Raw genomic sequence first — 25,609 nt, forward strand, 5'->3', positions numbered from 1 at the left:
GAGATTCAGGAATGAAAGGGCATTTTCTTTTTGTATTTTTTCCCCATTTAAAAGAAATGTCCTCAGAACTGGCAATATTTATCTGTTTCTTTTACTTCAGAGAATCTACTATAACAAGTAAAAGGACCTGTGAAGATACCACATGCAGCTAGAGGGTTAGATGGTGTATACACTGGTTCTATATTCAAAGGTGTTTTCCTGGCTGACTTGTAGATAAAATAAAAGAAAAACCTTTTATTAGTGTCGTGTTTTTAAATCTGTCATAAAAAACAGGCTTAGTGCCCTGTCTTCAGGTTCTGGGGGTAACTGACAGCTACAGATATTCAGCTAATTGAGCCTGAGCTTTAACTCCCTAGCCTAGAGAAACAGTAGCCACCGGTTACCTTTTGCCATTGGGGACAAAAGGAGAGCTCTTACCTCTTGCTTCATTTGAAGTAAAGACAGATACGCTTTGCTCTTAGAGGCACGCAGAACGGTGTGCTACAAAGATTTTACGAGTTTGAGCTTTGGAATACTGTCTTTCTCATAAGGGGTGAAGTCATGAGTAAATCATGGGTGAGATTCCATTCTTTCAGGAAATACAGAAAGCTGGTGCTCAGCAGTGTCTGATGGAATCGTATCCCATTGCCTTCAGGAACAGGGTTTTGTGACTGACACGTTCAATACTGGCAACACACACTCACACACATATAAATATATTATTAGTTATGTATTTATATACACATATATCAAATGGTATGTATGAATGCTCGTGTATGTTTATACAGTGTGTTCATTTAACTCTCTGAATTGCCAGAATGTACATTTCTCAGTTAACAGGAACAGGATTGTGCCTATCATGTTTTTGATGGAGGGCAACACACAGATGATCTGTATTCATATCCTATTTATTGAATACATGATATAGTATACTTATATAGCATATATTATATGGTATGCATTATATGGCATGTATATACAAATATACGAACCTACATACATGTATGTAAACAGAATGTGTTCTTGTAACTCTATAAACTGACAGCATTTAACTCCTAATTAGTGGGAACAGAATGTTGGTTTCACATATTTGGCAGAAGCACCTTTCCTGTAATTGGTAATGGCAACATATATATCTGTACATATACATATACATACACATGTGAAAATTACTTTATTAAAATATATAGAGACACACACTCATCCATATGTATATAGATACACACGTTCGGACATATGCATGTACATACATACACAGACTCTCTCTCGGTATGTGAATTACTTATAGATATATGCATATAGAGGCGCACGTCTATGTATAGATAGGCGTGTACACGTCCACACGGAGTGTGTTAGCACTGCAGATTAGTTTCCATCGACACATACAGCATGTAGGTGCGTTACTGCGCTGCACACAAGCCTCCTCCGGCGCACCCCGCAGCCAGAGGCGCCCTGCCGCCTGCGCCCGTCTCCGCGCCGGCCCGGCCGCCTCGGCGAGTACCGGGGGGCAGGCGCTGCCCCCGGTGCCCGAGCCCCCTGGCTGGTACCCGGCCGGCCGGCGGCGGGCTGGCCCGCTCCCAGCCCGAGCACCTGGCGGCGGCTGCGACCAGGCCCCCGCCCGGGCGCTCCCGCGGCGCCTGACAGCGGCCGCCCGGGCCCGGGGGCGGCGGGGGCGGCGGCGACTGCGGCGGGGCCGGGTCGCGGCTTTGCCCCGCGGGGGCGGCCCCGGGGGCGGCCCGGGAGGGAGCGGGACGCCGCGGCCGGCCGGCGGCGCCGCGCCGGGACTCGCCCCGTCACCGGGGAGGAGGCGGAGCCGGAGCCGGCGGGGCCGCGGCGGCGGCAGGTGCCGGCGGCGGCGGGATGGTGGCGGCGGCGGCCGGCGCGGGGCCGTAGGGCAGCGGCGCGCCCGGCCGACAGCGGGGACGCCATGGGCAGCGGCGGCGGCCCCCCGCGCCCCGCCGCGCCTCTGCTGCCGGTGCTGGCGGTGCTGGCGGTGCTGGCGGCCGGGGCGGCGGAGGCGCGGGCCACCTCGGAGAGCCAGCTGCCCGGCGCCGCGGCGATGGGCACCGGCACCCCGCCGAGCCCCAGCGGCACCGCTTTCGAGGAGACGCGGCTCCACGTCTTCACCCTGGACTACCCCCACGTGCAAATCCCCTTCGAGATCACCCTCTGGATCCTGCTGGCCTCCCTCGCCAAGATCGGTGAGCGGGGCCCTCGGGCGACCCCCCCTCCCCTGCCCTCCCGGGCCGCCCCCCCGGGCCCGCCGCGGGCAGCCGGGCTGGGGCGCTCCGTGCCCGGCGGCGGGGGCGCGGGGGCGGGGGCGGCCGGGGCTGATGCTCCTTCGCGGGGCGGGATGCCCGGGCGTGACAGGGCTGGCAGGACACGGGTTGTTCTCGGTGAGGAAACGTGCGGAGGAGAGAAGCGGTGGTTACCTCCAGCCCCCGGCAGCGGCGCGCAAACCCCGGGCTACGAGGACTGTAAACCCCGGAGCGCACCCGGTGCGCGGCTGACTTTCCCCCGCTCGCCCTGCGGTCATTGAGCGCTGCCTTCTTTCTCTTAAAGTAGCACCGGGCATAATGACAGTTTCAGAGGAGAACAACGGATCGATGGAAAGCAAATATTTATGAGCGTAGAGTAAGCCTCCTCCTGCTTTCCCACCATTCACTTAACGTCCCGAGAAAGGCAAAAAAAGACAGCGCTGAATGAGTAAGGAAGGCCACCTCTTCCCTCATGTGGAACACACTTGTACTGCATAGTTTCACTGAGTTTTGGGCAGCTCGTATGTAATGCTTTTAATGAGCTTTCTACTTCCCAAACAGAGAAGTGGTCACAGTGTAACAATCTAAGGAACGTCAGGAAGTGGTGTACTAAAGAGCTGTTTAAAATCAGTATGTCTCTATAAATTATGAACTTTGTGTCTTCTTACCTAGAAGATAGTCTTAATGTAAGGATTAAATCCGTGGTAACAAAGGTTTGTTTACTCGCACTCCAGTTATTTGATTCAGAACTCTGAATTTGCAGCACAGATTTCCATAAAAATCTGTGGTCATACTCATTTTGATAAAACTTCGACTTCTGCTGGTGGCATTTAAATAGACTGTCACATTCCGGTTAGTGGCCAGGTTAATTAGGAATCTGCAAAACCAGCAATTTGCACTTACCTGCTGCCACAGCTAGCGTTGTGGCTGAGGGCCTGATCATCTACCCCAGCAACTTGCTATGGCTGCATTACTTTCTGCAGAAATATTGTATGTTGCATCCATTAAGGATGCATGTATCTTGATGCATTAAGGATGCTTGCATCTTGATGCATTAAAGATGCATGCTTAGTCTTGAGTATGTGTTTAGGCAGTTGCAGAATTGGGAGAGAGTCCAAATGTGATATGCTCAAGCATATCATGAATTGTAATAGCCAGAAAATACAGAGTTTCATAAAGAACTTAGCCAGTTGAGTGCTGTAAAAGTGCTCTGGCTTCTGGGTTTAGATGCAGCAAGAACTCTTGAATAAGCTGACTAGTGAAAAAGTTTTTGTTTTATTAAAGATTACAGGGAAGCTGTTTGAAATGTAAGTGCACATACATGCACATTAATATATAATTTATATAGGACTGTGCATTCCAGCTACCATGACATTTTGCTAGTGCATAGGCATCTAAAAAGTAAAGAAAAAAAATTACTTAACTAATTTTCTGATCTGAGTGCTTTACAGTAAATACGCATATAGCACAGATGAGGAAAAATGCATATGATTTTTAAATCCCTTCAGTTATACCAAATGAAAGCTAGTGTGGCTAATCTAGGGCATTACCTCTGCTGTTACGAGCGTGCATGCGCCAAGCAATGAAGGCCAGGTCCAGGAGAGGCCGTAGGTGTGGCAGTGCTCAGCTTCACCACACCTATCTGCAGGCACCCTGACTCCGGGACTGGAATTAGGAACATCCAGTTCTTACTCCTGGAGTTCTGTCTGTGCTTCCTTATCCAGTGAGTGCATCAGGTAAACCATCCCAGGATAGGCTGCTGTCGCTCCCAGGTCACATTCCCACAGCACTGATTGTGCCTTCTTTTATATTGAAGGTAGTCCAGATGGGCAGCTCTCTAACCACCGAGATACAGAAATGTCAGCTCTGCCACGTCCTACTCTGTTACTAAGAGTGGTCCGTGTGTCTCAGTTCAAAGGGACGGAGGGTTTTTTTCCAGACCGTCTCACTGCCTGTAGCCCAGAGAGCAGAGCGAGGAGGCTGTTCCGTGCATTCCTCTCCCCAGTGTTTCCTGCTAGGCAGCACTGGCATCTCACCCCTGTCATGCCAGGCTGCATGAAATCCACCTCAAGACTCACATGCTGCCCAGGAAACTTCGGTGCTTAATCTGGCATCGCAAATTCCTTTCTGGGGCTAGGTGCTGAATGCTTACGCTTGGCATTGCCGGGTAGCAAACCTTTACGAACGGAGCCCTAAGGTCTTTTCAGCGGCAGGTTGCTCAGAAGGTAGGGCCGCATTTAACAACAGCTCTCACAATGTGTGAAGGATCCCAAAGGCAATTCTGTTGCAGCACTTGCTTATCACCTGACGAGTCTTTTTGAACAAATGTGTCTTCACTGGAGTGCAGTTTCACTGGAGCTGAAATGTTCCAGCATTCGCTAATTTTTATAGGGGGATTTACCTGAAAGGTTCTTCCGATCCTGGCTGTGATCATGTCATTGTAGGCTAGGTTTAGAGGGAGCAAGAAAGACAGCATGAGAAAGGAAAACCTGAAGTTGTAAAGCAGAACTCAAACATTTTGACAAGGTACATTTTCACAAAGACATTAGAAACATGGTGCTTTTTATTTCAGCACAGAACAAGGGCACATTTTGAAATCTAAGAAATTGCCTTGAACGGAATTGTTATTTTCTGGCTACCTCTACTTACTTACTATCTTGTGTGGTGATACCACATAGGAGGTATGTTACATGCTGATGGACTCTGTGAGTAAATAAGGTGGGACCCAGTGCACCCGAAGTATGCTGCAGTCTCTAGGTAGTGAGACTAGCCTACTTACCTCTCAGTTTTGCTTAATTCTTATGCTGTTAAACCTGCACAATGTTGTCTAACTGATACAGATTACACTTACTTCTGCGTTTAATCACAAATGTATGATTAGAAGTGTTTCTTCTGGGAACTGAGCTGATACCCCTCCAACACTTTGTTCCTGAAAAAAGGTTTTAAGCTGCTCGGAGGGCCCTTGGAAAACTCACGTATAATCAGAAGTACACGTCTCAGTGTCCTTTCCAGCATCAGACCGTGCTGGATTTTATCCAAGGAATAGGAAGCTTTTAGCTTGAAGAACAGTGAGCTTGCACTTCACTTGTCCTATTGCCCAAAGGCCTGAGGGTAAGCATCTTCCACACTGTTGAAGTTGGGTCACTGCATACTCAGGATCCCAAGAACACGGTCAGAGGAGGAGAAAATGGCTGTAGTCCTGGGTTCAACATAAAAATCTGAGTATCCATGTGCTGCAGGGGATCTGCTCCCAGGACGCTCCTGACCATGTGGCTGTGGATCCATCAGAGCAGAGAAGATGCCCCTCATTCTGCAGGGCACCTGTGCCTGACTTGATGTGCACTGGGTTCTAAATCCTAGCTCTCTGCCTTTAAATGGGGAACCCCAGCCTGTCCCTGATCACCTCTGAATGCTTTGCATGGAGGCAGGCAGTCTTTCAGGAGTTTCGATGCTCTTTACTTGGATAAAAAGGACACTGAACATAGTGGGAGCCTTTCCACTACCTTTAAGGATAGACGAGGCGCAGTCCCAAAAGCTCTGGGAGGGTGTGAACTTCCCAAAGGATGACTTGTAAAGAAGGAAAGAAGCAGATTTTTATTTTTATATTCACAATGGGCACTTCATTGCTGTTGCGTTACAACTGGTTGGGATGTTTTTTGCTTTCATTAAAAGCTGCATTTACAAAAATTCCCTCCTTTTCAATTTTTATTGTGAAAATAATTTGAGATACTTTTGAAGGGCTTAAAAATCTTTTAGCAAAATATACTTACTCCGGGGAAACTTCAGTCACTGTGCTACTGCAGAAACTAAGGCAAACCATAAAATGTTAATGTGGAAGTGGCTGAAAGGTGAAGAGTCAAGTCTTCAACCACAAATTCTTGTGTTTCCAGGGTCAATACCTGTTCTACTAAAATAGGATATTGGTGATTACAGTTTCGAGGAATGATGGTGGATTTGGCAGTCCTTCAAAGGAATCACATAGGCTGTGTTTCCAAATATTAAAAAACAGTCTGTGTTTATCCAGAAGGGAAGAAAATGCAGCTTGAGCTGCTTGCTTTGAAAAATAGTTTTCACCGTTATAGAATGTGTAAGCAAAAAATCTGTGGATTAAAACAGCTTTCCCCTTGGTCCTTCTTAACCATTTGGTTTTTGTCATTATAAGTTCAGGCTTTCTTTTACCTGGAAAAAAATCTGTGATGAAGGGAGAATTAACAAGATAGGTCTTAGAAGATACAGAAGCCTGACATTGGGAAACTGGATGTGAGCTATACCAAGCTTGCATTAGTTTGAACTATACCAAGCTTGCATTAGTTTAACTGTTTCAACTACAGGTGTGAATTTTACTGAAATGGTTTTACTGAAATAGACGCCCGTTATTACCACACCCAGTGTTTCTGTGCAGCTCTCATTTAAAATAATTTAAATGCTTTTTAGTTAGGCAGGAATTGTGGGATCTTGTGGGTGTGGATAGTTTTCTATGTAATTATGTGGGCCAAATATAGATAAGGAGGAGCCTGGAAAAGATTGGCATCACTAAGACCTGGAATGTGACCTTGGTGCTTAAGGTTGATCATTCCATTAGATTGGCCAGAGTGAGCTCCTTCAAAACTTTTCCCATTCATTACCAAAATTATCCTTACAACAGCCAACTTCTATAATTAATGGAAATCTTTAAATCAAAACTGCATGGCTTCAAGAGTTTTTGTAGGCTGAGGAACATTCAACCATTAAATCCTCATTCAGAACTGGTTTTATCCATTTTTTCAGTACTTTGCACAGATTTTTATGAGAGACTCCTGACACTACCACAATTCACATGATACAGAAGAACAAGCATAATAATACAAGCTACAACTTATTGTCACTTTATGGAAAACATGTTGCTTCTGGTGAAATTAATTTGGAGGCTCTGCTAAAATTAAAAGAGTAATTGTGTCTGTAAGTGCTTCTTCAGGGTGGCTGGGGAAGTGACCATGGGTGACTGGGTGCAGGTCACATGCTGGATCCCCTCCCTAGCATTGAGACTCTAGAAGACTTGTAAAAATAAAATTAATGTACTCCTTAAACTCCTTTGTGAAGCTGTACATGGAGGAAGGAGTGGTTAGTATGACTTTTTTTTTTTTTTTTTTTTTTTTTCTCTAGTGAGATGTAATTTGCCCTAGAAAACCGTTTGGATTTTGTTTCTGGAGTATTCCACATGGCAACCCCCCCGCGCTTTCACAAACAGAACCCTTGCACACAGTTCCCCAGCCAGCCTAGCTATTAACTGGAACGCCTGGCTATTGAATTGTCTCTCCACCAAATTAACTGAATTAACCATCCTAGCTGACACATTCGCCTTGACCTGTTGTGGTTGTCCAGTTCAGTCTTTGCAATGAAAATGGAATTGCCCTGCAACCACTGTTTGTTTCCTATAGAATCTAAGATAATAGAATCCAGAATAATATTTTGGATTCTGTACAAATAACCACTTCACTTTCTTGTGTTTGAATTTCCTTTGAAGGCTTTCATCTGTATCACAAGTTGCCCTCAATAGTACCTGAAAGCTGTCTCCTTATTCTGGTTGGATTGCTTCTTGGTGGGATTATTTTTGGAGCAGAGGAGAAGTCTCCGCCTGTAATGAACAGTGATGTTTTTTTCCTGTATCTTTTACCACCCATTGTACTCGACGCTGGATATTTTATGCCAACTCGTCTTTTCTTTGAGAACTTTGGTACCATATTCTGGTATGCTGTGGTGGGCACGCTCTGGAATGCCATTGGCATTGGAATTTCACTTTATGGAATTTGCCAGATCAGTGCATTTGGTTTGACTGATATCACATTGCTGCAGAATTTGCTTTTTGGCAGCCTCATTTCAGCTGTGGATCCTGTGGCGGTGTTAGCTGTTTTTGAAAATATTCATGTCAATGAGCAGCTTTACATCCTGGTGTTTGGAGAGTCTTTGCTGAATGATGCTATAACTGTGGTAAGTTACTTGGTAAATGACTAGCTGATAAAAATGATAAATGGTTGTTTGCACATCACTCCATTATATTGCTTTGTATCTGGTTATTACAGCTTGCTAATAGATGGAAGTCAAGGAGTGCTACTGTGTTTTTGTAATTCTCTGAACTTGAGATTCAGAAACTATGGTATTCTTACTGTACCAGAGTAATGTGTAATGGTAACGTATTTGCTCTAGGGATTTTACTACCTGATCTCTTTGGTTTCTGTATCTTTGAATTCTGTTACTTCCGTAATCAGAAACTGGAGTTTTTCCTCACCTGCAGAAATGTCATGGGGCAGGAGAGGGAAACGGGTCGATGTGCGGTGTCCCAGAATGTTCACAGGGAGAATGGGCAAGTCATTGTGTTGGCACAGGACCCGGCTGATGCTGGCCTTTTGCATGTGCCCATCCAATTGGAACTGCCCTGAGACCACCAATACGTTTGTCCCAGGCTACAGATGAGATAGGACAGGCATCTGGAAGCAGTAATTTCCAATCATTAACTAGCTGGACTGGGTTTGTGGTGCTGACCTGAGGACAGCAATTCGCAAATTCCATTAACACCCCCAATGCTCCTCATTTGTACCTGATGACACCGTGGCTGGGACATTACTCCATTTATCCATGCCTTACTTGAAATCCTGCCTGTGACAGCTATGTCCTGGGATGCTGTTTTGTGAGACTCAGAGGTCCAGTTTTTCATATGCCAGAAGGATCGGAAGGATTCATGAATTGGGTCCATACATTCCCTGTCTCTGTCACTGACTTCTTATTCCTATCCCATTCTATGCACAATTGTCCTTCCGTTTTCCACTTTTGTAGGACTTTGCCTCATCTGCTTAATGCATGTATATCTCATCATCTAACGTGACCCTTGGTACTGATAATTTCTTTTGTGTCTGTGGGAGTGCTGTTTTCTTTTTCACTTTTGCTTCATGCTTTACCTGATTCTGTTGCTACCCAGCCAGCTGAATTGCATCCTCTCTTATGGGCTTGCTTTAAAGCCTAGCTTTTTTCATTAGCTTACAGCTGAAACCGGCTGCCATTATTAAACTGGTACTTAAGCCAGTCCTGAAAATAAGAGGGTGTAAATACTGAGTTTCAAAAGGCTTAGCACTGCATCCATAGCTGTGTCTGTCTATTCACTTGTACTGGCCACTCATACGGTGGAATTCTTTTTATACAAGTTTTTCTGGGGGAAAAAGGTCTGGGTTTATGTTAATGTAAAACTTCTTTTGGGTAGATTTTTCCAACCAAAATAATTTTTCCCAATCACAAAATCAATCACCTTTCCACTGGAGCAGCAGTTAATCCAGAGGGATTTGCTAGGAGAACACTGCATCCTGATGATGGAAGTATTCATGCGTGCCATTGCCCAATAGCAAGTTACTTCGAACCACCATTTTTATAGGTGCTAGCGTGGCAATTTAGTAACCATGATGCACGGCTGTCCTGTAGGCGTCATTATTGCCTTCTTTGTCTCAGGGCATGTTGGCCCAGATGCCCCTAACACAGGGGAGATACTCTGAGGAATCTGCAGGGCCAGCCCAGTAACATACTGGCCATACATATATTCACGAAGGAGTGGAAGGAATTTAGAGTACCTTTGGTCTTGCTTCCCAGCTATCGCTTAAAGGCAGCACTTGGCAGGACGTCAGGTAGTTTCCACGTGCTAAGCATTGGTCTGCTAATGGTCCTTGTTATGAATTTGCACACCTGCAATCATGTGATTATCCTTAAAATGGGACCCAGGCTGTCACACAGACGCCCCCCCGGAGTGCCCTTAGAGGACCTCATCTCCCCTGGCCAAGGCAGCGCTGCCAGGTCACTCCTTGCCGTGGTACTGCCAGGGTGATGCCACTGTCTGCTCAAAGGAGGTGATGTTTTGTAAATAGTGTCCCTTCCTCTGCCCTTGTGCTACCCAGAGAGCTGATGAAACTAGCTAGCAGGCAAAGCCTGGCACCTTCCAGCTTCCATTTGCCGGAGCCCTTGAGTCCCACCTACCCTGGCATGTGCCTCCGGTGGGATGTGGGGATGAAGCAGGAGGGGAGTTGAACGCAGGCTGGCCATCCACGGAAGCTGCCTAATTCCTACAGCCACTGCAGTATCAAAAAACCCAGGGGCTGCACAGATGGGCAGTGCAGAACAGCATGGCTTTAGTAAACGTGCTTTCTAAATACTTTAAGCCCTTCTTCCTGCTATCCCGCTTGCACTGCCTGGCTTCTTCTAATGAAAGCTTTTATTAGGATAGCAGCGTCATCTATGCTTTCACTTTTCAGAAAATGTGCTACCACACCTTCATTTTAGATACAAAGCGACGTGTACTTTCTCAGGAATCTCAGCTCTGCTGCATTTCTCAGATGCTTTCATGCCTGATAGTTTTTGCGATATGCCCATGCAATTGGATGATCCTTTTCCCCCACTGACGGAATTTTGGAGCTTGAATTTGACTGAGGACAATGTTTGCCAGTTGGCTTCTTGTTCACCGTTGGTGCCTTACGGAAAGACTGGGTCAGTGATAACTGGCACAATGATATTAAATAGCAAGGTCACAGTTGAAGTTGAGTGTTAACAGTTCAAATTCCAATTCTGGGCTTAAAATCACAGAGAAGGAGCCAGTGTCATTACAATAATATTATTCCCACTTTAGAAAACATTACAGCAGTGATCTGTATTCCATCTCTGCTGAAAACATTATTTTAGAGTGCTTTAAAGTAATTTCAGAATTAAAAACTGATAGCTGAGAACTAATGAAATAAGCAGTTAGTGTCCAGGAAGAGCAGATATACTCTGAAACAAGATTAAAAAGCGATTGGTGACTAATAATCCTTGATGTAACCTTCAGCGAGTTCAGCTGAAGAGTGTTGACTTAAAGGCAGATCTTGAACTTGAACACCCTCCCCCATTCTCATACCCAAATGGATTACGAAATGTGACCAGAGTTGATGCTAACTCCCCTGAAAGTTTAGAGAGAGCTGTAAAACTGAAGTGCTGTGGAGTAAAAGGGAAGTGAACCTGATTTTGATCTCATTTACTGCAGTGTAAATAAAGAACAATAGGAATGAGATTAAAATCATGTTCATGACATTCTGTAGTCCTAGCTGCTGCTTCTACCACTGCGCTCTCGTTTTGATCTGAAGTACAAAGAACATTGCTTTTCTTCTTTCAAACAACTTACGGCAGCAGAGTTGAGATTTATGGGGATGTCTGTCTGTGGAAACAACAGGCTCCGCTCTGTTTGCAGGGTGAATACTTCACTGTGCGGATGAGGTGATGTTATGGAAAAGCTATTGCTTGAGTAGATCAAAATCATATCCTTCTTTACAAGCAGGTCTCAGTGGCCTTACTGTGGAGACTTGCCTTATATGTATTTATATAGTTACTTTTTAAAATATAAAAAAGGCTATTTGAAACTCTTAATTAAGGAAAATAATCATCTTCCCTAATACATACCAAGCGAGTGTTCTGCTAGGTCAAATTCTGTAGGTGTCTTGAAGAGTAACACAACTCTGGAGTAGTCCCAAGTTTCAATAAGTGACTCAGGGAAACTCCTGTCCTTGCAAGCAACAGAAGCCAACAGTATTTTTTTCTCCAATCTGTGATTCATAGAGTCCTGGGAATCTGCAGGCTGAGAGGTCCTTGTAAAGTGACCAACAAAGGCACACCTATTGTCAATAGGCTTTATTCTGGTGTACTTCCCATCTTGTAAATCCCCAAGGTGTACACATCAAAACAGGTGGAAAACTAGTGAAGCCTCTAACACCGCCCTCCTGTCCTGCAGAGGACATAGTAACAAGGAACAGGGCAAAAAGGCTGGAAGTCTGCCCCAGAGCAGCAAGATGAAGGGTGAAAAAGGACACTTCTCCCATGTGGACTCATCCTGAGGGCATCATTGTTACCAAGTAATTAGTTCATACTCCTGCTCTTGTCCTTTTTTGTTGCTTTGTAATGAAAATTTCTGATGACCATGCTAGGTTTGATTTAACCTTTTTCATGCTTGCTCTGAAATATGTTTTTTCTTTTCTTTTTCAGTTCTTTCTTTTTACTTAGTCCAAAGGACCCATAATAGGCAGTGTCTTTGCATTAGTCTATAGTGAAAAACTCTTATCTCTGTAAGACCTGTGAAATTTTGGCCGAGAAGAGCTGAACAACTTACTTTCTGTCATGTGAGAGAGAACAAGATTGTAAACATGACAAATCCTTCCCAGTCACTATTCAAACACCTATATTGTTGGCACAATGCAAGTACTGATAAAACATTTTTCTCTCAAATAGCATTTCTGAGAAACCTGTTTGCTTTACTAAGAAGTCCAAAAAGAAAGTGGAGGTTTAACTCCTGCAAGCTGTCCAAGTCAGGTGTTTCTTATGACCATGGTGGCTTAGCCTGGGAACCCACCATGATAGGAATAGGTGCCTGTGACCAAACTGCTCTGTATGAGGGAACTGTGTAACCATCACAGTATCACATGGCTGGGAATGTACATGCAGCACCACCAAATGCTTAAATCTCCCAAGTAAGTCTGCAGGTGGGGACGCCCTTTAAGGTTTCTTTAAGAGTAACTGAATCCATTTTTTTCTGTTTTGTAGTGACTAAAATACTGGATGTTAGAGAAATGTAGACTTCCCATCGTTCTGTTTCCTGCGTAAAACAAAAAGGCTCTCTGGCTAAGAAAATGTGATAATCCCGTTGACCCAGGGTTTTTTTGAGGATGGTTATAAACACTTTGAAAATTAAACTGGGCAAACACATGTTAACAGGTCTTTGAATGGGAAGTAAATCCAGATCTCTAGAAATAATCTGAAATTTGACTTCTTTAATTCCTGATGGTTAATAAATCAGAGAAAGAGCACTCCATGGATGCCATGTTTCTAGTACTCTTGAGGTGGTCACTGTCCTGCCCCCCGCCTCCCCCCCTTCCCCCCCCCTCCACATGCCAAATGAATCTATGGTCTAGTTTAGTACCGCAGCTCTCAGTGTCTTATGTAGACCAAATGCATCTGCTTTTTCACTGATTATGAAACTTTTTTTTTTTTTCATCCTTTTTTATTTCTTTCATTCTGGGGAAAATCTGAGATGGCCATTTGTGGAGAAATTGGAAGCTCTGCGAATAAATGAATTTAAAGATTAGATAGATCTATGCTTCTGGCCTGCAAGATGGTATGGGTTAAGAAACCTGTCTGATTTGCAAAAATGGGAATCAATATATTTGCCTGCTATTTATGGATGATAAGTAATATGCTAGAGGTAAACAACAGCATATCTCAAAAGTGAGTTCAAGGTAGGTAGATAAATTCAAAGTACAGCATCGAAGCAGAGGAACATAATGACATGAAGGGAAATCAGAAGAGTTCAGAAACATAATGTGCTTTCTTTTTCCTCATAGGTCCTGTACAATTTGTTCAAGTCTTTCTGCCAGATGCGCACAATTAAGGTTATTGACATATTCGCTGGGATTGCTAACTTCTTTATAGTGGGGATCGGTGGAGTATTGATTGGAATCCTTTTGGGATTTGTAGCAGCCTTTACCACCCGTTTCACGCATAAAATCCGAGTGATTGAGCCACTCTTTGTCTTCCTGTACAGTTACTTGTCATACATAACAGCCGAAATGTTTCATCTCTCGGGCATCATGGCGTAAGTACCCCAAACTTCAGTAATAATAGCACCCAAGTAAGAATGCCAATAGAAATTGCAGAGAGGACCAGATTTTGCAAACTTTGCCATGTGGCATTGTTCCACTATGCATGGCAGGGATGTTGGCTTGAGGATTTCCGGCCTCTCCCCTCCCACTTCCATCCCATTCTCTCAGCTTGCCACCACACCAGCTGTGTCACTAAAACTGTTCATGGCATCACACCATAAACCATATCTTTGAAGTGTTCCGAGTTAAAAATAATCCCTTGTATTTTCAGTGGGGTTATTTTTAACCCAGATCAGTTTGGTGACCCATGTCCTCATGTGACCCTACAATAAGGGCATGGCTGAGGGTGGCCCACTGTGATGTAGGGGCAGCGGTGGCCTGGAGGGAGTGGGAGTGGTAGCTTGGAACTTCATGAACTGGCTTCACTTCCAATGCCAATATATTGTGAAACTACATCTTACACTTAGTCATGTGAGCAGCCAGTAAGTACCATTCAATGAAGACAATGTACATATCATTAAGGCAAATTCCTGCTGGATTACAAGCACAATAAGGATCGGGCGAATCTAAATTTGCAGCATCTTGTCCTATGGTAATTTAACCCTTTAGTTTAGTATGTTCATATGTGTGCCAGTGTGTTACAATGCTCTCTGTATATGTCATTATGTATAAAATAATATTATTCTTCCCACTTCCAACAGATAAAAATATTTTCGCTCCTGTTTTTTCACTCCTGGGCTTCAGTAAAGAGCGAGCACATCCTCTCGCTTGATGCTGTTTGTACTGTAGCAACCTCAACTTTAGAAAGAGCCTTTGTGACATTTGATATACTTAAATGGTTTGCTCTGGTTCCAAGTAGTATTTTTAAAGGCCAACCTTCTTTAATGACTTTCTATTGTTCTAGTGGCAAATGTGAGTCATTCAGGCATTAGGAGCATAGCTTTTTATGAAAGTTCAGATGTTACTTCTGAGTATCACTAGTACCTGATAATACTTCATCTGATGATTATCTTCTAGGAAAGTGAAGATAGGTTTGATATCATAGTCATGCCAGTATAAGTTTTTCTGGGGCTGGGAAGCAATTTACATGGAAACTTACAGCTGATGATTTCAGTAGTACTATAGAAACAGAAATAGGCCACGGAACGGGAGGAGTTCATACTTTAATACAAGTAAGAAGCTAAAGCTTGCATGGGTTTCTTTCTCTGATATGAACCTAAATAAAGTAACATATGCATCCACTTTGACCGAGTTCATAAATGTGCCATCTCTTTCCCTAGCTTCTATTCATAGCATTTGTGTGGTTTCTAGTTTCTTCCACTTCTTAAGTCAAATGCCCTTGATGTCCTCTGATCAAATACTTAAAGGGCTTCTAAACCAAAATGTGTGGCTAGACTGTACATCGAAAAAATTGTGGCAGTGTTCATGAAAATACTGATTTGGACACCCTGCATCCAGGTTACAGTGGAAAGGGCACGGCAGGTCTGCTGGTGGTCGGTGGACCCCACCGCATGCCAGTGCCTGCAACCAGCACACCAGTGCTCCCCATGGTACTAACAGCCTATTCCTTTGCATTGGTAACAGTGACCCCTTCGTGGGTGCAAAACAGAGGAGGAAACACAAAGTACCATTTCCCTCTGACAGCACAGTAGCAATGAAGTTATCTTTAAAATGTCCTGTACATTTTTTGACTCTAAATGTGTTTTGTAATAGCTAAGGGTGCTGGATACATCAGTAACACCCAAGGGGAGCAGGACTGGCTCTCTGCAGCCCTGTAGTGTCTCAGCTGTCACGAAATGTAAAGCATGCCCCCTCCCAGCAGTGCTGCTGAGGGCCTTAGAGCTCCTGTAACCTCTGCAGCCCCTTGGGGTAAATCTACCCCGTCCTTTTCACATTTTGCTGGGCTTTGAACTGCAGAGACTGTTTTGCCGTGTGTCACGGTGCAACACGCACCGGTATTGAGTTCCCTGTAGTTTTCTGCAGCAAATGACTCACGGCAGGATTGCTTGGGTCTGACTTAAAAGTCAGCCTCCTTTGAGCATGTAGTTGAACCAAATGACCTTGGAGTGTCCCTTTACAACCTGGATTGTTTATTCATTAGATGCTTCCATGGCCATTTATAGTTCAGCCTATAGGGAATAATTGCCTGATCTCCCCTTTTTCACCCACATCCACGTCAGTCTGTTAAACTACGGATTCCTGCTTCCTTCATAACCAGGTTCATAAAGGTACTCAGCAAGACCTTGTGGTTACACACTGTGCCATACTTTAGGGGGAGGACATGATCAGGAATGTACAGTGTTATCAAGTATATAAGATAGATACACAGAGTGCCTCATTTCTGTGCAAGGAGGAATTCAGTGGCAGGGGAATAGAGGGGAGTGAAAGGTGCTTGTCCTCTTCTGATAAGTCTGTGTACTCACACTGAGGACAAACAATTCCTCAAGCATCTGTGTAAAACCCCTGCAGCAGGTTACCCAGCTGAAATAGTGAAGGGATTCAACCATGTCCCTGTGAGCTGCAGTAAGAAAGCCCTCTTCAGAAGGAGAGAAAAGGGTTCCTACTATAATTAGAGCTGGGCTTAAATCAGGATCACGGGTGTAAAATGTACAGATGTGAATCTGAACTTTATTTGATAGGTTTCATTTCTAATTATAATGCTGCATTTTCTCCTTACTAATTTCTCATAAAGGCCGTGAAGCAGCAGAACTATTAATATATGTTTTGGTTTTTTTTTTTAACAGTGAATTAGCAGGCTGAAAGGAGCAAACATTGAAACTACTGTAAATTTAGTAGGTCAAGGAAACTTGAGGATTGAACCCAGTGGCCTAGTTTATTGCAGTCATGACAGAAACTGTACTGTTTGTACAGGAGGACTTTTATTCTTCAGAAGCACAGAAGGTTGCAGGTTAATTGCAATTAACTGTTTTTTCCCTCCCCTTCTTGACCAAGGCAACTAGCACAGGTCAGAGAAGTGGAAGCCAAAATTAAAGTATGTGGATGAGAAATGTAACATAAAACACACCTAAGCTTTTGCTTAGATTATGGTGACAGTAAAAATTTAGTTTTGGAAGAAGGCATTATAATAATGTAAATAAAATCTTGCATATTTAAGGAATATTTACTTGCATATTTAAGGAAATTGATTGTATATTAAATCCTAACTCTATATTACCATATCATTTTCAAATTAAAGGCACTTCAACAGGCTTTTTTCTAACATAAATAATTACTCTGAAGTGACACCAGATTCATAACATGAGCAGTGATAGGCTGTGGATTATTACTTACCTGAAGAGTAACAAATAATGTACAGCACTATTTATTATACTGGTGAACCAACTCATCAATTAGTTGACTAATTGAATGAATGCAAAATGTGACTGATAATAATATTATAAGAGTGTTGTCCCTTTAAATTCTAGTGGTTAGGCATGGTAGGTGTTTTAAATTACAGCTTGCAAAGATCCTGATTAATCTGGTGACAGATTCATATCGGACATCTATTTACAGTGTCTCCATTACCTCAGGATCCAAAAACAAACCATGTCCAGAGCATGATTCCCCACTCTCCAAGCTGCAAGGCTTTCCTAAATGACTATAATAATGAAAAATATTTATTTTAAGAAGATAGTAAATAGTACTGAATATTTTGTTGCAGAATCTTTGATGCAGACCTGACAACCCTAATGCTTCGGGCAGTGAGCTGCAGCTTTGAGACTCTGAAATGACCACGGCTCTGGAATTGCAGCCTGCTCGCTGCATTCTTGCTGTATTGCATTTGCTGCCCCTGCACTTGCCAGCTCCACCGAGTGCAAAATTGGCTGGGGGTAGCTGGGATGCATCCGACTTGTCATACTTGTGCAGATGAGCAGTACATGCAGAGGAGAGCTGTCACGACCTGTGGTGTAACCTGAGATATTTGTAGGTCTGTCAGTGCAGCCTGTAGCTTGCGAGGAGCTGGTTTGCCACTGAATATGAGAGTTCTGGAGGGTGAATGTGTTAAGTAGATTTGAGACCTTCTTCACATAGACTTCTGAGGTTGGTCACCAGAACGGTGTGTAAACTGAAGAACCTGGGAATGTTTGACAGCTTCTGAGAATGGATGTAGGTCCTTGTCAGGACAAAATCCATGCACAGTCTAGGTCCTCTCCTGCTTTCTTCCTGAGGTATGCAGGCATATATGTTTTTGGGGTGTATGGTGGGATCTATAACAAGTCCCCTGTCTGGGCAACTGTAAGATCAGAATAGGGAGGAGACCTGTGAAGAGCATTGGCAGTCTGTCAGTACTGGCAAAAATGCAGGACCTCTGTTGTCCCAACCACATGCTCAAACTAAAAATGTTACCTAAACTGCTGAGTGTTGGAGGGAGGAAGCTTGTATGCTTATGAAATCTGCATCATTTCTTCCGTGGTGGATCCCATGTACCCATGATGAGCTCTGCTTCCCAGACAGCATGCTATTCTTGGGCCACAGAGGATCTTTCTCTTCCAGACTGTGGTGAGATCAGCTGACAATGAGGAGAGAGCTGACTAATTATGCCAGTGCTAGATGCGGATGGGGGTCTGGCGTAGTTTTAGTCAAGCTTTCCTTCTTAGTCGTGAGTTCACTTAGGTTTGGAGCTAGTTTATGCATGGCAATGGACATTGTATTTTTTGCTGACTAGATCTGCCTATTTCATCCGTTGTAGGTGGATGAAAATGCAGGGTGAAGGCCACGTTAGGTGCACTGTTCTGCTAGCAAACCCTCTCCACCTGTATTTATAAGCCACCACCTGCCCCGCTGGACTGCATCTGTCCCCATATCAGACCCTCTTCCCTGGGTTTTATTCACCCTGATGTGCTGCTTGACAGAGGTCAGCAAAGTACACTGTGTCCTCTCCCAGTGTCCACGTGTCCTCCCAGATTTGTCCCACAGAAGTAATGCTGCCCAGTCATTTTGAGGATGTGGATGTGTTGGTGGGATCAGAGATCTACAACTGTGTTTCAAATCTTGGCCATTGTCCTGCAGAGCAGGCCATGCTGGCTTCATGTAAGAGAAGGAAACTTCTGGACAAAACTAACTTCAATTAATTAGCAGAAACCTGTTCAGGGTCAGCGATGGGGCTCTTGGCTTAGAGGCAGACCATGGCCAGCAGAAGACTTTCTGCAGTGGGATCTCCATGAGACATGGGAGAGTCTTCTTCAGCTTTTCCAAAGAGATGCTGGCAAACCTACCATCCTCCTCCATGAGACAGAGAGGTGTGGAGATTTCAGTAGGAAAAAATATCCCCTATGTTGGCAAATAATTATGAACTGAAAAACTAGTGGAACTGGGATAAATAACTGTAGGACAAGTTCCCATGGGCTGTATTCAGAAAGGCAACAAATATACATCTCTTAACATTTAGCGTGCATGGTTTGACTGGGTATGTACATGAGTGTGTATAATGTTTTTAACTGGGAAATCAGAGAAGATGTTTTTGCCTTAGATAACAGAACTAGGAGTGACATCTACTTCACAATGCATCTTGCCTTAATTGCCCACCCTGATAATTATTAGGCAGTTCAGATGGTGCTTCTCTACACTGAGGCACCACTTTGAGGTTATCCTCCAGTCATCTCTGCTAACTATCCTTAAATCGATAAACTTTGTAGCTGAGTGGTCCTCAGCCATCCCTGCACCATAGGCAGCTGTACTGAGCAAGTGATGTGCAGCCATTAATGTCATTCTTTGCTCTTCCTGCTGATTAAGAAACTACTTAACTAACACAGGCTTAGAGCACAGACACGTACGTGTACTTAACAGTACACACATCTCGTGTATCAGCCCAGATGCCTGTTTCATTCATTTGTAGGTGCTTTAAATGCACAACAGCACCAGCATGATTTCTGGTGGCGTTTTTCTCCTGTTCACCCCATGCACAGTCAAAGCAAGTAGTGGCCTAAAGCAGTGGAGGATGACAAATTGTCTATAGCCTTGCTGCTTACTTTGCCTGGAAAGAGGAGCTGACTGCTGTCACTGCCATTGAAGAGGGGGATGATTTGGTGGGACAATTGCTGATGGGAAGGGAGGGAAGCCCTGCCCTGGGACATGCAGTTGCCAGCCCGTCTGATGTCCCTCAGCAGCAACAGAAGCAGCAATCCCTGTTTTCTAGGGCTGCCCCTGGCTCTCCTCAACTCTGCCTCTTTCAAAACAGAGTCTGAGGTGACCTCTGCACAGATCATGTGGATTTTAGTATGTGACAAAACTCTTCATGTACTGGTCTTCTCAGAAAACTCCCCACTGTGGAAAAAAAAAATCTCATGCCCAAAACTGTAGGTTCACCAAGTCTATAAATTTGAGATTGGTTATGGAATAAGTTAATCTTTGTATTTTAAAGATGACTGTGGAAAAGTGAATAATATTCTGCAGAAATGAGAGAGGCTAAAAAAACATCAAGCCAATGAAATACAAGTTAATGTTTGCCTTTCAGGATTACAGCTTGTGCCATGACCATGAATAAATATGTGGAGGAAAATGTTTCTCAAAAATCCTATACGACAATAAAATATTTCATGAAGATGCTGAGCAGTGTCAGTGAGACCTTAATCTTCATCTTCATGGGAGTGTCAACAGTTGGGAAGAACCATGAGTGGAACTGGGCCTTCGTTAGCTTCACCCTCCTTTTCTGTTTAATCTGGAGGGCACTGGGTAAGTCTCAGACTACGTGTCAGTATTTTTTGCAAGTGAAAAGTTTTTACCTCTTCTCAAGCAGAAAATGCCAAAATTTAGGCAGAGTTCCATCAGCTCGTACAACAGACTTCTTATTTGTAAGGTGTGCTAGACTGCAGGGTCAGCTTCCACCTTCTCCCAGATGGAACCCCAAACTCTGTTTGGTCCTGATCCTGCCCATCTAAAGTCAGAGGCAGTCCACTTGTTACTCAGAGGACATATATTTGAGCAAACATTTATTTACAAATAAGCAAATTTTGCTTAAAAGAATTAGCAGTTATACAACAGCTAAATAGGTTGTGGTTGTTTTGGTTTTGTTTTTTTTTTTTTAATTTATGTTTACTAGCTTTGGGATTTTCCCAGTCATTGGCATAAATAGCATCAAACCAGGAAATGCTGTAGTTGAAGCATTGTTCAGGTGAAGAAAAAATTCCTATAAGAAACTGCCTGAGCCCTCCTGAGTTTGCACTACTAGCTCTTTCTCTTTTACCTTGAGACCAGTTCAGTCTTGTAGGTCTTAAACCTGCCCCTTGCCCCAGTTTCAGCTGTAATTATTTGGTCCCTCTGTGTGTAAAGGCAGCTCATGCTCTGATCTGCCTCTGCACCTCTAGTTCCAGCTCCCAAGTTTTCCCTCCCAGTGCAGAAATCTGGACTATTTTCCCTCCTGCTCCTGAAACCCCACAATTAATACCTTATGCTGAAAAGCAGCCAGGCAGCCTGCCTGCCCCCCAGCTCCTGGCCCCCATGCTTGCTCTCTTCATCTGCCTTTATACCTTTACTCTGGTGCATCATGTCCGTGGAGTCTTTGGCTTTGGTACATCAGCATGCACTGGCATCTTCTCCCTCCATCCCCAGTCCTGCATCCTTCCTGTCTGTGCAGGTGAAATTGAGTGAATAGGAGTTTGCAGGGTTCAAAGCACAGACCAACAGAGGTGACAAGCCAAAGTATTCAAAAGCATCTCAAAACCTATTAAAAAAAACAATTAGGAGTCTTGGTGTACACTGACACAGAGAATTATTGCTGTTCCAGCAGTGCAGAGTCTAGAAGACAGCTGTCATGTGGAGATCAGTTAGCTGCTTCAAGTCCTAAATCCAGCTGACCTGAGGTAGTTAGCTCACTAAGTATCTTTCAGATGATGCTGCTTAGGCATTTTAATTTTTTCTTCCATGATGTTTTCAAGCTGCTAAGTAACATTTCATTTCTTCAATGACATATAGGTAAAAGGCAAATAGAAACGTTTTAAAACAATTATTAGCATTGTGAGGGATTTCTGTGTAATTTAGTTTCCCTCTTTTTCCCTCCTGCTTGTATTTCTGTTTTTCTCCCTCAGGTGTTTTTGTTCTGACTCAGATCATTAATGTTTTCCGGACAATTCCTCTCACTTTTAAGGACCAATTTATTATTGCCTACGGAGGCCTTCGAGGAGCTATTTGTTTTTCACTTGTATTTCTGCTTCCTCCTGCTGTGTTTCCCAGGAAGAAATTGTTCATCACTGCTGTTATCGTGGTGATATTCTTTACCGTTTTCATTCAGGTAATGCTTTTCTTCTTCTGTATGACTTCTGTCTCAGACAGGTTGTAAATAAGCAGTGGGTAGAAAAACAAATGTCCTAACTTTACTGGAAGGATCATACTTGAAGGTTCATGGTCATAGTTTAAAAAGAAAAATGCTATGCAGGCCACAGACAGGTAGCAAAACTATGCCAGATATTAAGTACTTATGCTAACATATAAGTAGTATTAAGCATTTAAGACCTAGTGAGCCTGGAGCAGAGATAAAAGATAATCTGTGTACAGCCCTAGCACTAATTCCTTGCTAGAATATTTGAAGCTGTGCATTTACTCAGGAGTTTGGTGTTGGATTCGGTGCACAGTAAGCAGGGGATGGAAGGCACGGAGGGCACCGAGAGGTGAACTGAAGTGTTTGAGTCTGGGTGTTAGGCAGTGATGTTGCAGACCAGTTGGACATCCATCCGAAAGCAGCAGCTCTGTGGAAGAACGTGAAGAACTTGTCTCTGGTGTCAATCTGGCCATGGAGGCCTGGTCAAGAGTGACCAAGAGAGAGGAAAGTGACTAAACCCAGCAAAACGTAGAGGAGGCTAAGCCCCTCAAATAAACATGTCACTCTACTCATTATCCAGAGCGGTGAGAGGTGTGAGAGGCTAGTATGTGGAATTTCAGGTCTGTGGGAAAAAATATATTTTTTTAGCCTGCCTTTTACATCGATAAAGGTGCCATGGGAAGCAGCAAGTATCTGTGCTTGTGCTTGGGAAAGAGGTGGCTGGAGCAGCTGGAGGTCAGCTAGTTGACCTTAGCATGTAAGCTGTGAGATTTTGAGGGATAAAATCATTTAAAATTTGGAAGTAAATGAAATGTGTTATGAAATGCAACATGGTTTACCAAAGGGAAACCTGGTATCATTCTTTGATAAGGAAATTTATTTTCTAGAGTAATCTCATCTAACTGGACTATTGTAAAATCTTTGGGGGAGAGGGCTATGTAGGAGATTGTTAGCTTAATTATTTGTTAAACTGAGGTTTAGATTGACATTAGGACGATTGTAAAGTGAATGAGGAAGGAGCTGACAATTTCTCCTATAAATGGAAATAGAAGCATATGGTCCTTTGCGTCAGAAAGAACCTCTGGGGGTGTCTAGTCCAACCCCATGCCCAAAGCAAGGCCACCTTCAAAGGTAGATCTTGTTGCTGAGGGCTATGTCAAGTTAAGTTCTGAATATCTCTGGGTGGAGATTCCCCAGCCTCTCTGGGCATCTGCTCTGGTGTTCAACCACCCTGGTCAGATAAAAGGCTGAAAAGGTTTTATAAATGGAATTCCTCAAGGATGGTTTCTAGGAATGGTTTTGTTTAATATTCTCATTATTGACCATGGCACATAAACGTAGCAGTCTTTTGTTGCTGGTATTTCTTGATGACAGAGTTTGGAAGGTGTTCTCAGAGCAACAGGGAGATGTGGTATCATGTAGAAAGAATAGAATAACTGAGGGCCAATATGATAGAAACAGAATGAAATTTATCAGTAATAAGTGCAAATGTGTTCTTGCTAGAACTTTTTTACTAGGGGTTTCTCTTATGAAATGAGAACCTTTTGTTTGAAAAAAAAAAAATAAATAGAAAGGGAAAAAGACACAGGTGTACTAGTTGGAAACAGGGTAGGTTTTAAGCCACCAGTACAGTGGATACAGAAGAAAGGCAAATCTGATCTTAAGATGTACTGAGACAGGTATTTCCGTCAGAGGATAGTGTCGTGTTCTAGAGTGATCATGGGACTTGTAAGCCTGTCGTGTGAAAGGAGACCAGGATGCCTTGGCGTTAGCAAAATGAAGGAGGAGAAGGAATATAATTACTGTTTATATGAGGGAGTGAACACCAGAGAGGAGAAGGAGGAACACTGTTTAAACTAAAAAGACAAATGCTGGCACAAGAACAAAGTGGTACAAAGTGACCATGATGCAATTAAGAAGCAGCTTTCTAATTATTAGAACAATGAGGTTCAGGATGAGTGTTCCAGTATGAGCAATGGGGCAAAGAAACCTAACTGCTTTTAAGATAAAGCTCGATTCATTTATGAAAAGAAATATGTAACCTGATTATTCTGGGATAGTAGGGACTGATCTCAACACCATCAGAGATACATTCCTCTCCCATGTGTCAGTGCACCTATACAAATAAACAAATTATGTCAATTCTTCCACAAATACTTGTTCAAAACCATTGTATCATTCTGGGATAGCCAAAACTTTTTGTTCTTTCTCTCAGAATAATCAGGCAAGGACACAAAAAGTCTTAGTGTCATGGCCTTGAATAGCAATTTTAATGTTATTGTTGACAGATCTTTGAGTACCTGTTTTGGAAGTAATCACTAAAAGACAGGACTTTATATGTTTACTTTGGAATGATGGGGGTTGTTTATTAATTCAGAAAACAAGTGAGGGTTTTTCTAATGCATAACAGAATTGAAAAAAAAGTTTTAAAATACTATGGATAGGGTAAGTGACATAGTCCTGATGGGGTTGGTCAGGGTGCCCCTCTTGGAACTCTTAGCTCTAGGGAGCCCCTTCCTCCCTTCTGTTGCATTAGTGGAGTTTGTGTGCTGACAAGGACTTCATAGCTAAGTGGAACACCTGCTAATCACAAGAGTGAATTAATTCACTATTATAATTATTGTGTCAGGCTGGATTTTGGGGTTAGGAAGGTGAAAGGGTATCCAGAGCTAAAAAAGTATTCACTGCCATTTTCAGGTCTGACAGAGATGGAGAAGACTTAAAGGCTTTGTTTTTTCTTTACATTCATGGGGAAAAAAGAACCCAACCCATAACTCTTTGCCTTTTTTTTTTCCTCTTCACAGGGAATAACAATTCGTCCACTGGTGGAGTTTCTTGATGTCAAAAGGTCAAATAAAAAGCAGCCTGCTGTCAGTGAAGAAATTTATAACAGGGTATGAGGCAGCTTCAGTGTCATAAAAGAAACCTTCATATAGGTTGAACTCCTAGTGGCTTTCAGTAAGACAAGGGTTCAGTGTACAGTGTTACAGAGAGGGACACACTCTTAGATTTCTTTTCAATAGCTGTTATAAGCACAATAACTGTAAAGCTTATATTTATCCTTTGGTAATTACCAAAATTAGCATTAATATATACCATTATTTTGAAATCTTCATTTTCTTAATTGTTCACTTCTTGAGGTAGTTTAACTTTCTGTAGTTTGCTTAACATATGAGATACATGTTATTTTAGAACTTGACTACATTAGGAAATGTTTGCCAATTTAATCACATTACATTTAATTTGAGTTAATCAAACAAATGCAAACACCTCCTAAACACACTCTTAAACTTACTTAACTCTCACATCATCAGCCTCTTTATGGGTTTGTATTTGGTACATGTGTGTCTCCAATTATTGCAGTTTATTAGCCATGCATATTCTTGAATGTATTTCTCCTTGCAGCATACCTGTGGCAGGTGGTTTGAAATTCCAAAAATGAGGAATAATAAGGACCAAATTCAGCAAAGAATTCAGTCTAGGCATCT

The 25,609-nt window shown here is 43.2% G+C and overlaps 1 protein-coding gene across 1 annotated transcript in view; it reads left to right on the top strand.

Annotated features, from left to right (window-relative positions):
* The first annotated feature begins 1,747 nt into the window (after positions 1–1,747).
* SLC9A2 (solute carrier family 9 member A2) overlaps positions 1,748–25,609 on the top strand; it is a 37,368-nt gene continuing 13,506 nt past the window's right edge. The window contains exons 1-6 of the mRNA XM_055802441.1: positions 1,748–2,180; positions 7,741–8,204; positions 13,610–13,860; positions 20,322–20,539; positions 21,892–22,094; positions 24,926–25,015. Of these exons, the coding sequence (XP_055658416.1) occupies positions 1,907–2,180; positions 7,741–8,204; positions 13,610–13,860; positions 20,322–20,539; positions 21,892–22,094; positions 24,926–25,015 (1,500 nt within the window). The 5' untranslated portion in view covers positions 1,748–1,906. The remainder of the gene's footprint in view (positions 2,181–7,740; positions 8,205–13,609; positions 13,861–20,321; positions 20,540–21,891; positions 22,095–24,925; positions 25,016–25,609) is intronic.

Source organism: Falco peregrinus, chromosome 4 (assembly GCF_023634155.1).
Source record: "Falco peregrinus isolate bFalPer1 chromosome 4, bFalPer1.pri, whole genome shotgun sequence".
In the NCBI taxonomy this organism is placed as follows: Eukaryota; Metazoa; Chordata; class Aves; order Falconiformes; family Falconidae; genus Falco; species Falco peregrinus.